The sequence below is a fragment of the Capra hircus genome, chromosome 15 (genome assembly GCF_001704415.2).
Source record: "Capra hircus breed San Clemente chromosome 15, ASM170441v1, whole genome shotgun sequence".
In the NCBI taxonomy this organism is placed as follows: domain Eukaryota; kingdom Metazoa; phylum Chordata; class Mammalia; order Artiodactyla; family Bovidae; genus Capra; species Capra hircus.
Window position 1 is genome coordinate 20,669,216 of NC_030822.1, and position 14,489 is coordinate 20,683,704.

Consider the following 14,489-nt stretch of genomic DNA (forward strand, 5'->3'; position numbering starts at 1 on the left):
AAATTTTTAGTTTTATATAATTTGTAAGATTAAATGGTCACATATGTTACTAGTGGCTACCACGTTGAACAATACAGCTTTAAGAATTTGTAGTCAAGTGGGAGGAGCAGACAAGGAATTACAAATGGTGTAACAGGATATTCATCTACACTGGGGTGGATAGGATTACTCCAGACTTGAGAGGTAAAAGTTGAAGTTCTAAAGGTTAAGTGGCAGCATATTTAGGTTCTAGAAGGGAGAGTGCAGCCCTGTGCTTTGGGCAACTGTGAAAAATAAGTTCCTACATCTGGGACATACAGTGGGGAGGGATGACTAGCAAAAAGAGATAAAAGTGAAAAGGTAATCAGGGTTGAATTCCTTGTATGTCTCAAGCAGGGGAGTGACTTTATTTTGGCCACACCACATGGCTTGCAGAATCTTAATTCCCCAACCAGGGATTGAACCCATGCCCCTGCAGTGGAAGCACAGAGTTCTAACCACTGGACCACCAGGGAAGTCCTGGAGTAACATTATCAGACTTATTTTTAAGAGATCACCCTGATACTAATATAGGCTAATCAAGGATAGTTTAATAAAGGATGATTGGAATAGGAGAGGCCAGAGGCAGGAAGCCCAGTTAATAAATAGGCCGTAAGACATAATTGAGACAATAACATTAAGAATGGAAAGCAGTGAAAGTTCAGAGAAAGATTAGGAGAATGTCTAAACATGATTGGATGTTTGAAGAAATGCATCATCTATCTCTTTGCTAGAGCCAGAAACTTGGGGTCAGTTTTGGAGTACTCTGGAAGCCTATATAATAAGCCTATGATTGACTGTACTTAAAATGAGTACAGTGGCAATGGAATTGAAGTGAGAAGAAAACAAGTGCTTTCCCAGAATGATGTCTGGATGTTATACGATTCCCTCCTTGATGTCCACAGTGTGTTTTCATGATGTCTTATTAGTCAAAACAATGTTTTGATGCTCTCAGCCCCCAGAGATCAACCTTTTTAAAGACCTTTAGCTGTTCTCTTCATATCTTAACATTATCTCAGAAAAAAAAAAAAATCGTCTGTCATCCATCTGCCTATTTTGCAACTTTGTATTCACAAAGCTACATATTATTTTAAATTAACTTCCAGGGTATGGGACATTAGAATTCTGTTTTTAATAAAACATAAAAAGGAAAAGTATCTATCAAAGGAAATCATGCAGCACAACATTTTTTTTAAGGCCTTAGTATACCACGTTCAAGAATACTTTGAATCTTTTATTTCTAGTTCCATTTCAGGTGTAAATCACTTTTCTAGCCAATCTCTGTATGAAGCAGTTATGCATTGGGGCCATAAGAAATTGAAAAGAGATACGGAGATTCATCTACAGGAATAAATCCTTATAGGGATGAATTTTGACTGGGAAGAATTATTTGAAGTCCCAGGAATAATTTGGTGGGAATATTTGGTGGAAACCTATTAGCACATATTCTTTATAGTAAGCATCTGATTTACTAATTATTTAGACTTTTTCTGTGAACATGAGAAAACTCACTATTTACATATTTACCACTATGTTCTGTTTCATTAAATTAGGCTCATCTTTTGGACTGTGAGAACCAGAGTGGACATCGGGCTATATTAAAATGAGAGTACTGACATAGTTTTGAAATGAGAATGTAAGGTACTTCTTTTAAATACTAATCCAAATACACAGCAGGTAATCTTGTTACATATAGAACAAAAAAGAAGTCAGAGAGTGAAATAATCCATTGTGCTGCTGCTGCTGCTGCTGCTGCTAAGTTGCTTCAGTCATGTCCGACTTTGTGCGACCCCATTCCTGGGATTCTGCAGGCAAGAACATTGGAGTGGGTTGCCATTTCCTTCTCCAGTGCATGAAAGTGAAAAGTGAAAGTGAAGTCACTCAGTCGTGTCCGATTCTTAGCGACCCCATGGACTGCAGCCCACCAAACTCCTCCGTCCATGGGATTTTCCAGGCAAGAGTACTGCAGTGGGGTGCCATTGCCGTCTCCGAATCCATTGTCCTAGGGGAAAAAAAATCTGTAGGATTGGGATGTTAGTATTAGATGGAAGGGCCTATTTAATGCCTTCAGTCCCAACCATTTCCCCCTTCCTCTGCCTTCTGACAGGTTGGTAGATGGTTCTGAAGAAGTAAATGCTTCATAAGGAAGAGCTTAGGTATTTGATAGTCAATAAACATTGCTTGGAAAAGATCCCTATTAAAATATTAAAAATGTTGTTCTTTGCTACATTTGGATGATTTGGTCTTAAAAACTGAATTTCATTAAATTCCATTAAATCAGTTGGCATAATTAATATGGCATCTATTCAAAATTAATGTACATTTTTAATTATAATGGATTCAATTCAAAGTCTTGGCTAGTACCAGAACTATATAATTGAATACAGTGTAAAAGAAAAAGACCAAAAGCATAACGAAAGTGAAATTGCAAAGCACAGTTCACTTTGCAGAGAACTGGATAGACTGCATAAAAAATCAGGAACAAAGAAAGCCCAGCAGGTGTCATTCATCCAGCAGCTGGAGCAAATGTTAATAACAATAGCTAATATTTAGTGAGTGCTTACTGGGTGCCAGGAACCTTATGTGTTACTTGTTTTTTAGAATATTTCTGTAAGGCATTTAACTAGTCCCAGTTTTATAGATGAGGTTTAAATAACCTGTCCAAGGTGTTTAGTAAGTGGCAGAGCTACAGTTTGAACTCAGCCCCAGAGATTCCTATTTAGGCTGGATGGAGGTATTGAGTACTGAAGGAGAAGATGAAGGAGCTTAGCTTGCAATAGCTATGAGAATGAGCAAGTCAAGTCTTAGACTAAGCTCTAAACCTGCTCAGCAGGGAGATGCTCAGTAATGAAAGAGAACCTGTTGGTTGAAAGCATCCCTCATCATTACCCTCACCCCAGTGCTGTAGGTGTAGCCTACTAGAACTTTGGTGTAAATTCCTCTTTAGTGATAATTGGCTATGAACCTAAAGTGGCACCATTTTTAAGTAGGGAAAGACAATAACAGCTCCTGGGAATGATGTGGGATAGTATAGTAATAAGTCAGAATTTAAATGGGGAGAAAAAGAAGCAGGACTGCATAGAAATAGTATCCATTGAAATAATCAGTGTGTTAACGTGTCTCACCTGGGCCTTATACATGTTAATCCCTTAGTCATGCATTTGGGAGCATTTCCCTCCCCAGATAGTCTACTCAGCGAGACAAGTATGGGCAAAAAGTTGTGGCAAGGAGAATGTCATTAAAAATAGAATCTGAGTGAAACTGTTCCTTGAGTTTTGCTTTCAAAGCAAAACTGACACTTGGAACAGCCCCATTTTACAAAATTAAAGATTAATAATGTTTTCTCAGTTTTGTGTTCTTAAAAGAACTACATGATTGCCTCTCAGGGGATTTAATGTTTCTCTTTTTGACATACATGTCTTGATCGTTTTGGTGGTTTATATAGGAAGGTAAACTCCAACAATTATTTACTGATGGTGTTCCCAGTTTTGCCCTTGCATGAGTCTTACAAATACTGGGCTGTGTGTGAAGTTCTTTAAAACTATATAATAAATTCTCTCATTTCACAAGCGTTCTCTCCACTAGTGTGCGTAACATCTTACTATGACTACATTTTGTATGCCTCTCCTTTTCTTTTTTCCAGGAAAAAAAAAATCATGTAAAAAAAGGATTTCAGAAGCTTTACCCCTCCCTTTATTACCTTTATGATTTTTGTTTCTTCAGTAATTATTGTTTTCTTTACATTCACAGCCATTTTAGAAGAACCATTAAAGAGTCATGAACAATAATAAGGCCAGTGCATACCCTGCCTTGGCTGACTGTAAATTTTTAAATATCTGGCAAACAGAGAGTTAATTAAAAATCGGTCTCTTACTAGGATTTCCTGTTTTTTTAAACTTTTGAAAGGTTGAGCATACAAATATCTTACTGTTCAGTCAGAACTTTTTCTTAATCAGTCTTTCCTTAATCAAATAATAAGTTTGATTACAGTTTAGTAAATGTGTTATTTGATATTGTGGACTCTTTCATCAGATTTCACTTGAATCAAGAAAGGTAACACCTGTGGGTTGGTTCACAAAAGCTGCTTTTGTTCAGTGGACACCCGCAGGCCATGAGGCAATTACATTTGTTGCTTGTACTATAAAGGAGGCACTTAACTAGACCTCAGTAAGTATAGCTGAGAACTAGAGGCTTGATTCTTTTGTCCTGCCCTGAGATTAGGTTTTATCATAGCTCAGGAGGTAAACCTCTGACGTAGAAAGGAAAAACCAAGAATGATTTACGGGTTCTTTTAATGCTTTAAAAGTTAGCCCTAAAGCTAGCTATATCTGAGACACTGGGAAAATTCAAAGTTGAGCAAAAATTTCTAACTGGCATTGTAGGCATATATTCATATCTTCTTACTCAGTTTTGTGCATTCATTCAAGTTGTCATGGCATATTTCCAAAAGTACAAACAGAAAAAGCAATTAGCTACTTTTAAAAGTTTTGGTTATGAGAAATGATGAACAAAGACATGGAATTAGGATTTCCACTTTTGGCCATTTGTAAAACATTTATTATAAATATGAGTTCCACTTTAATTGGAAAGTTATAATGGCTTTTTACAAATAATTTAAAATATATTTTAATCTATTTTATCTGTTAATATTTTATTATAATAATATTGTTATAGAATTTTTTCTTACTTGAATTTTGAACATAGTGATCACCAATAGATTAATCCAACAGACAATAACTGTGTTTTGGGTTAGAAAGGAAATTTTTGTTCTGTTCATTGCTTCATTCCACTCCACTCACCTGAGCAGAAAAGTCAGGTTTTAAGTTTTGAACCCATACCAAAAATGTGTTGTACTTTATATTTACTTAAATAAATAAGTTCATAGCTAGACTCAGTTACCCAGAGGTCTAGTGACAGTATTATAATTGCAGTCATTTACTTGTACTGTGCAAAGAAGCAGCGCCTGCTGTATGGATTGGAAGTTGGGTCTGTTTCCACACAAGCAAAGCAAAAAAAATTGTTTTTACTTCAGTAAAGCTCTTCTTGACCTGCATTGTGATGGACAATGTTCCCCTTTTTTAAAAAGTACAAGTATTACTAAAATAACTAAGCATATTAAGACACATATATGTGTATGTACATATATATGTAATTGAATTATTTAAGTAATACATACTGATCCCCAAAATGTAAGTTTTGAAATACATAAAACTTAATGGGTTTTTTAAAAAGTAATTATACCTAAGTATACCCCGTAATTTTTTTTCACTGACAGTATCCGTGTAAGTCCTGTTGTGTAGTAGTGCAACTCTCTTGTGACCACATGGACTGTAGCCTGCCAGGCTCCTCTGTCTATAGGATTTTCCAGGCAAGAATACTGGAGTGGGAGAGACCCAATTTCCTTCTTAAGGGAATCTTCTCAACCCAGGGATCAATCCACATCTCTTGCATTGGCAGGCAGATTCTTTACCACTGAGCCTCTAGGGAAGCCCCAAGCCCTTCTATTGCTGTCTGCTGGGTGTGACTATTCTATAAATAAACTCTATTTAACTTCTGCCTACTGAGGAATATTTATTGTCAATTTTGAGATGCAAGCAATACCATATTCAGCTTCCTTGCTTATACATAATGGCCTGCTGAGTTTGGCAAATCTTTTTGAGATTTTGATAGGCAAAGGATAGAATGAAAACATACAGGGGATGCCCCTGAAGGGGAATCAAGGTAGAGATGCAAAATCACACCTTACTTACATTAAAATTTTTAGTTCTCAACTAGAAGAATTCTCTTCATATTGTTATGAGGTATGCTTAAAAAAAAAAAAGACTTTAAAAATTAGATAATTTGAACATCTAGCAGTTATGGAGTAACTGGTGCTGAACTTGCTCTACTTCCATAAAGAACTGGAAAATTGGACAAACTGTGTAAAATAAGTGTTTTCAGACGGTGTACAGCAGGCAGTTCAAGACAGATTCCTGGGAGAAGGGAAACGAACAAACCTTATATTTTCCTCTACTTCTCCCTTTAAGGCAGTTTTCAGAGGTTCCGAGGAAGGAAAATTCAATCAAAGGACAGTGGTATTGCTGAGTTGAGGAAACAGAGATTAGAGCAGAGGGACATTTAAGTGGTTAAAATTTATGCATCAAACCACTAGGGAGAAAAGAGCCACAGAATGATCTTGAGAAATATGCACAAGTGTTCTCTTGGATTTGGGGCTGAACACTGAATTGTGCCCGCATATGGTGAAATTTGGGCTTCCCTGGTGGCTCAGACAGTAAAGAATCCACCTGCAATGTAGAAGACTCAGGTTCGATCCCTGGGTCGACAAGATCTCCTGGTGGAGGAAATGGCAACCCACTCCAGTATTCTTCCCTGGAGAATCCTACGGACAGAGGAGCCTGGCAGGCTACAGTCCATGGGGTCACAGAGTCAGATACAACTGAAGCAACTTATCAGGCATGGTGAAACTTAGAGACTGAGCGAAGAACAGCTAGTGGGGACCAGCCTAGCAATTTCCAGAGGTCACACAGGGCTGAGAGTTGTTGGAGTTTTTACCAGCCACAGGGGAATGATCTCACTGAATATCCAGAAGAGACCATGGAATATCATGCCTTAGGAGTGGGCTAGACTAGCCCTTGGAATATTCAGTATGATAGACCCAACTTAAAAACAAGGCTTGAAAGGAATAAGCTGATTCACAAACGTAGTTCAGTTCAGTTCAGTCGCTCAGTCCTGTCCGACTCCTTGCGACCCCATGAATCGCAGCACGCCAGGCCTCCTGGTCCATCACCAACTCCCGGAGTTCACTCAGACTCACGCCCATCGAGTCAGTGATGCCATCCAGCCATCTCATCCTCTGTCGTCCCCTTCTCCTCCTGTCCCCAGTCCTTCCCAGCATCAGAGTCTTTTCCAGTGAGTCAACTCTTCGCATAAGGTGGCCAAAGTACTGGAGTTTCAGCTTTAGCATCATTCCTTCCAAAGAAATCCTGGGGCTGATCTCTTTCAGAATGGACTGGTTGGATCTCCTTGCAGTCCAAGGGACTCTGAAGAGTCTTCTCCCAACACCACAGTTCAAAAGCATCAATTCTTCGGCGCTCAGCCTTCTTCACAGTCCAACTCTCACATCCATACATGACTACTGGAAAAACCATAGCCTTGTCTAGAGGGACCTTAGTTTGCAAAGTAATGTCTCTGCTTTTGAATATGCTATCTAGGTTGGGCATAACTTTTCTTCCAAGGAGTAAGCGTCTTTTAATTTCATGGCTGCAGTCACCATCTGCAGTGATTTTGGAGCCCAAAAAAATAAAGTCTGGCACTGTTTCCACTGTTTCCCCATCTGTTTCCCATGAAGTGATGGGACCGGATACCGTGATCTTTGTTTTCTGAATGTTGAGCTTTAAGCCAACTTCTTCATTCTCCTCTTTCACTTTCATCAAAAGCCTTCTTAGTTCCTCTTCACTTTCTGCCATAAGGGTGGTGTCATCTGCATATCTGAGGTTATTGATATTTCTCCCGGCATTCTTGATTCCAGGTTGTGTTTCTTCCAGTCCAGCGTTTCTCATGATGTACTCTGCATAGAAGTTAAATAAGCAGGGTGACAATATACAGCCTTGACGCACTCCTTTTCCTATTTGGAACCAGTCTGTTGTTCCATGTTCAGTTCTAACTGTTGCTCCCTGGCCTGCATACAGATTTCTCAAGAGGCAGGTCAGGTGGTCTGGTATTCCCATCTCTCTCAGAATTTTCCAGTTTATTGTGATCCACACAGTCAAAGGCTTTGGCATAGTCAGTAAAGCAGAAATAGATGTTTTTCTGGAACTCTCTAGCTTTTTCCATGATCCAGCGGATGTTGGCAATTTGATCTCTGGTTCCTCTGCCTTTTCTAAAAGCAGCTGGAACTTCAGGAAGTTCACAGTTGACATATTGCTGAAGCCTGGCTTGGAGAATTTTGAGCATTACTTCACAAACCTAACTGCCTTCTAAAAACCAAACAGACCTCCTCAACATTCTACGCTGTCTTTTTGTGTGTGTGTGTGTGTGTGTGTGTGTGTTTTTAACTTTACAGTATTGTATTGGTTTTGCCACACATCAACATGAATCCGCCACAGGTGTACACGTGTTCCCAATCCCGAACACCCCTCCCACCTCCCCCTCTACACCATCCCTCCGGGTCATCCCAGTGCACCAGTTCCAAGCATCCTGCACCCGGCTTCGAACCTAGACAGGCGATTTGTTTCTTATATGATATACATGTTTCAATGCCATTCTCCCAAATCATTCCACCTGCTCCTTCTCCCACAGAGTCCAAAAGACTGTTCTATACATCTGTGTCTCTTTTGCTGTCTCGCATACAGGGTTATTATTACCATCTTTCTAAATTCCATATACATGCATTAGTATACTGTATCTACACTGTCTTAAAAGAAAACAAAATCCACTCAACAAATGAGTGTTCAACTCAGTCACAAATTAGATATGTAAAGAAGTGGGAAAATGAAACCCATGACAGAAGAAAAATAGATCCAGAAATGACAGAGATAATGGAATTAATAGTCATGTGCTCTTAAACAGTGGTCCCCAGTTTAGCACCAGGGATCAGTTTCCTGGAAGACAGTTTTCCCACTGATCGCAGGGGATGGTTTCAGGATGATTCAAACACATTTATTGTGCCCTTTCTATTATATCAGCTCCAGCTCAGATCATTAGGCATTAGATCCTAGAAACTTGGGGACACCTGCTCTAAAACATTAATTATAAATACTTTCAAGGATCTAGAGGGTAAACATAAGAAGGGAAGAAGTGCTAAATAGAAGAAAGAACCAAGTAAAATTTTAAGAGTATAATTTATATGGTCTTTCAGTTCAGTTCAGTCACTCAGTCGTGTCTGACTCTTTGTGATCCCATGAACCACAGCATGCCAGGCCTCCCTGTCCATCACCAACTCCTGGAGTTCACTCACACTCATGCCCATCGAGTCAGTGATGCCATCCAGCCATCTCATCCTCTGTCGTCCCCTTCTCCTCCTGCCCCCAATCCTTCCCAGCATCAGAGTCTTTTCCAATGAGTCAACTCTTCACATGAGGTGGCCAAAGTACTGGAGTTTCAGCTTTAGCATCATTCCTTCCAAAGAAATCCCAGGACTGATCTCTTTCAGAATGGACTGGTTGGATCTCCTTGCAGTCCAAGGGACTCTCAAGAGTCTTCTCCAACACCACAGTTCAAAAGCATCAATTCTTCAGCTTTCTTTATAGTCCAACTCTCACATCCATACATGACTACTGGAAAAACCATAGCCTTGACTAGACGGACCTTAGTTGGCAAAGTAATGTCTCTGCTTTTGGATATGCTATCTAGGTTGGGCATAACTTTTCTTCCAAGGAGTAAGCGTCTTTTAATTTCATGGCTGCAGTCACCATCTGCAGTGATTTTGGAGCCCCCAGAAATAAAGTCTGACACTGTTTCCACTGTTTCCCCATCTATTTCCCATGAAGTGATGGGACCGGATGCCATGATCTTCGTTTTCTGAATGTTGAGCTTTAAGCCAACTTCTTCACTCTCCTCTTTCACTTTCATCAGAAGGCTTTTTGGTTCCTCTTCACTTTCTGCCATACAGCAGGTAGAAAAATGCAAAAGATAAAGATCCTAGATTGTGAAGAAATAATAACTTATACTCAAGGTATATAAAGAGCTCTTAAAATGAAGAACAATAATCCAGTTTTAAAATGAGCAAAATATTTTCCAGTAGACATTTCACAAAAGAAACACTAATAGGTACAAGGAAAAGAGAAATGCAAGTGAAAACCACAGTGTGATAACAAAATAGCCTACTAGACAGGCAAAACATTTAAAAATGGAAAATACCAAGGTTATAAGGCAACAGAAACACACACATTGGTGTTGGGAATGTGAAATGGTATTATTTTAGAAAGGTTTAAACATATACTTATGACCCAGAAATTCCACCTTACATATTTACTGGAAAAAAATAGATGTGTATACATCAGTGTTCATAGTGCTTTATTTGTAATAGCCAAAAATTGCAGGTTACTCAAATATCCATCAACAGGTTCATGGGGAAAATTACTGTGACTTACAATGGGATATTCTCAGAAGGGCTTCACGGGTGGCTCAGTGGTTAAGAATTCACCTGCTTGTGCAGGAGACACAGGTTTGACCCCCCAGGTCAGGAAGATCCCCTGGAGAAGGAAATGGCAACCCACTCCAGTATTCTTGCCTGGACAGAGGAGCCTTGCAAGCTACAATACATTGGGTCACAGAATCGGAGACAACTTAGCAACTGAACAATATTCAGCAGTAAAAAGAAATGAAAGACTGATACAGGTAACATGTATTAATCATTTAAAAACCGCTCAACAAAAGCCAGACACAAAATAGTATGTAATGTGTAGTCTCCTTTGTATGAGATTTAGGAACAAGTTAAACTAGTCTCTAGTAACAGGAGACAGATCACTGGTTGCTAGTACAGAGTATAGGGGTGGGAGGTTGACTGAAAAGGAGGGAACTTGGCATGATAGTAATGTTCTACATCTTGATTGCAGTAAGTGATTACACAAGAGTGCACATTTGTCAGAACTTAAAATGAGTCCATTTTACTGTTAAGTATATGTCTGTAAAATTGATTTTAAAGTGTACACCGTTATCCCATATCAAAAATCAGTATGTGTTCCAAAACTAATTTCAAACATAATGAATTGATAGTGAGTGAGTAATTGATAGAGGGGTAGGTCACCAAAGGTGACTGGTTTTAAGACTCAAACTTGAAGGTCTTCCTGTTCATAGAGAAGCTCTTATTAAAGGTACCATCAGTGATGAGGCTGCTCCCTTGATTTGTGTACTTTATGCTGCTGCTGCTTAGTCGCTTCAGTCATGTCTGACCCTGTGAGACCCCATGGACTATAGCCTGCCAGGCCCTCTGTCTGTGGAATTCTCCAGGCAAGAGTACTGGAGTGGGTTGCCATGCCCTTCTCCAGGGGATCTTCCCTGGAGATCCCAGGGATCGAACTCTGGTCTCCTGCATTGCAGGCAGACTCTTTACCATTTGAGCTACCTGGAAAGCCCACATATACTATTTCCAGGTATACTATTTTGTTATTTTCATCTGTGACCTGAGATGTACTCATTTTTCTATTTGAGCAGCATTATGCTTCACAGCACATAAATCAACTTATTATATAGGTATGAACTAACTTTGCTATTGTCCCTAGAACCTACAGTAGTTCTACCAGTAGGAGTTAATGATCTTACAATATCTGATATTCTTTCAAAACACTTCTATTCTTTCTCTTCAAACAGATTTGACATTTAAGTGTATCTAAATGAAAATATTTAGCTTGATTCATTTTGGGCTAATATTTCTAAATAGACATTCCAGAATTGTATCTGATGTAAAGTGTACTTCATATTTTACATGCTTGTACAAATTAATTTTTCCAGAAGTTAAAATTCAGAGGTGATGGCAGTGGAGGTGGGGGGAGAAATGAAATAGGCAGATCACATAGGATTTGGGGGGCAGTGAAAATATCCTGTATAATACTGTGGTAGAGGATCCATGTCATCAGTTCAGTTCAGTCGCTCAGTGTGTCTGACTCTTTGCGACCCCATGAATCGCAGCACGCCAGGCCTCCCTGTCCATCACCATCTCCCGGAGTTCACTCAGACTCACGTCCATCGAGTCCGTGATGCCATCCAGCCATCTCATCCTTGGTCGTCCCCTTCTCCTCCTGCCCCCAATCCCTCCCAGCATCAGAGTCTTTTCCCCAAATTCACAGATTATACAACACCAAGAGTGAATCCTAAGTAAACTATGGGACTTTGGGTGATTATGATGGTAGTGTGAGTTCACCAGGTGTAACAAATATGCCACTCTAGTGGGGGATGTCAGTAATAGGGAGGCCATGCATGTGTGGGGGTGGGAGGCATATGGGAAATCTCCATACCTTTCTCCATGCTGTGAACCTAACAGCTCTAAAAGATGGTTTTTAAAAAAAACAAATTGTGACATTTAAAAAATTGGTCATTTCTTATTAAACCTAGTAGGACTATTTTTCTTCACGTAAGGTTCCCAAGTAATAATCAGTCAGAAGAATAGTGAAAATTAATTCCTTCCCAATAGATCGTTTTGGCTAGTCACTAATTCAGCTTTCTTGGGTTAACAAAAACTGTAAAAAAAAAAAAAAAGAAACTTTAAAATATAATTTTAAAAACAATTGGTAGAGAGTAATTTTTAAAGTTTATATTAACAGACATTAATAGGCAAATGTCTCATATCACAGCACTTTTTTTTTATAGTAACTTGTTCTAAATATGCTTATGATTGTCATTGAGTAAAAATTTTATGTTATTTACCAGTTAATACATGGGACATATATAAGATCTTTTCATTTAGTAGAGGGTCACCATCATTAATTTCACAACTGATGATTTTATAATAGGTCCTAGTTCTTGATGGTCATTATTGAAGTATATAATACATTGAAGATATGGCCTGTACAAAGGCAGAACAAGGATCTTAATTAGAATTCTGACAAGCCCACTCCAATAAAATGATGAGATTATTTGTAATTGATGTCACAATCAATTACCACTTAGTTCATCATGAACATTCTAATAGGTCTGGCCTTGGTATTGGCCCCAGGATGTTGCTGAGTGAGTGACTGCCCTGCTTATGCTGTTATTGAGACAGGGGGGCACATTTTCAGTCAACATCCTAATGACCTCTTTTGAAGTCTATTAAATTAATGACCCTGTCACACTGTTTTGATCTCTTATAACCTCAGTTTGGGGTTTGTATAACAAATTAATGTTTGGGAACCATGTGGCAAAAGAGATAGGTCTTTTTAAAAGTTGAAATATTAATACTACTTACTAATATTTAGTAAAATTTATTTTGCCAGAGATAATAGCAAAAATGCAAACCATAGGATCTGACTATATTTTACAAAAGAACTTTAGGACGTTCCTTGCTACCTCCAAAAGACATATAATTTTTTTATTCATAGCATCCATATTTATTTTGAAAGGGGGTGCTTTCTTCTCCAATTCTAGGTGCCAAAGGGTCATGTCTGGTTAGAAGGTGATAATCTACAGAATTCTGCAGATTCCAGGTACTATGGACCTGTTCCATATGGACTAATAACAGGACGAATCTTCCTTAAGGTACTACTGTTTTCTGCTTAAAATGCAGGCTTTCTTTTCTGAGCTGGGGTAAAAATCAAGAAAAAAAAAAACAACACCGGTTTCTTTCAAATGATCTTTGAAATCTTTAGGCTGTTACAATGACTACACCGTAGGAACATGTTAACCTTAATAGCTATAATAAACATTACCACTCCCCCATTATGACAGGTAATTGAGAATATTTTTGTTTGAATAACGAAGTTCAAATTACTTTAGTGGTAGCATAAGAAGCTTTTAACTTTGCAAAATTTTAATTTTCTCTCATACAACTTTTCTAACCATATTCATACCCAGGGCACATATTAATATGCATTTGTAGAAGAGCAGTCTAGAGTCCAGCTAGCTGGAATGCAGGGATGTCCCAATTGTTAGTAAGTTAGTAGGAGTCTGTGCATCACTGTAGTAAATCACTGAGTCAGAGTAAAGATTATTGTTATTGTTGGCCTTTTCATTTTGTCACAGGCAGTAAGGAGAAAAACAGACATGAGTACTTGGTGCTGTTGGATAATTTACAGGATTTTTTTACACTTAAGCAGATGTTATACTTAAGTGCTTAGGCTTACAGTTAATTTTAACAGTAGTGAAAGAAAATACACACACATAAACATCTTATTACTTAAATGTTTGAATGTTCCACATTTTAGATTTTAAATATGTAGACAAATACAGGTTTACATTCTACAGTGTTATTTTGATGTGGAAAATTTGTTCTTGATTGTAGAATAAGGAGAAAGGGGTGACAAGGGAAATATGATGATGCTTTAACATTGCTTTACTAATTGTCTTCAATCACATTTGATTTTACAGATTTGGCCTCTGAATGATTTTGGATTTCTACGTGAAAGCCCTAATGGTCACAGATTCTCTGATGAGTAGCATTTATTCTCTTGATTTGATTATTCTGTTCAAATGAGTTTACTGTCACTAAAACCATGTACTTACTAATAAACTATTTGTTATCAATTTTAGTTATTTTTAATTGTTAAATATAAAGAATAAGCACTGCACACTCTGGAAGCTATATTTATTCAAAATATATGGATAAACATATAAAAAAAGTCATCTAAATTTAGATATAAAAGTATTTTTAGGGAAAACCTAGAACAACCTTACTTTCAAATTTTTAGTTGTATAGGTATAGTGAAAATAATTTACTCCTCTTGAATATGCCTCATACTTTAGCTACATTCACAAGGTAGAGTAGTAACTAGTCTTATTAAGTCCAAGCCAATAATAAATACCAAGAGTTTAACCTAATAAAAAGCTGCTACGTCACA

General features: G+C 38.1%; 1 protein-coding gene across 7 annotated transcripts in view; it reads left to right on the top strand.

Moving 5' to 3' along the window:
• The window catches only part of IMMP1L (inner mitochondrial membrane peptidase subunit 1), an 87,048-nt gene extending 72,873 nt beyond the window's left edge, over nucleotides 1-14,175 (top strand). For all 7 annotated transcript variants that reach the window (XM_005690038.3, XM_005690037.3, XM_005690039.3 and 4 more), the window contains 2 exons: nucleotides 13,081-13,191; nucleotides 14,020-14,175. In XM_005690038.3, coding sequence (XP_005690095.1) covers nucleotides 13,081-13,191; nucleotides 14,020-14,088 — 180 coding nt within the window. In that variant the 3' untranslated portion in view covers nucleotides 14,089-14,175. The remainder of the gene's footprint in view (nucleotides 1-13,080; nucleotides 13,192-14,019) is intronic.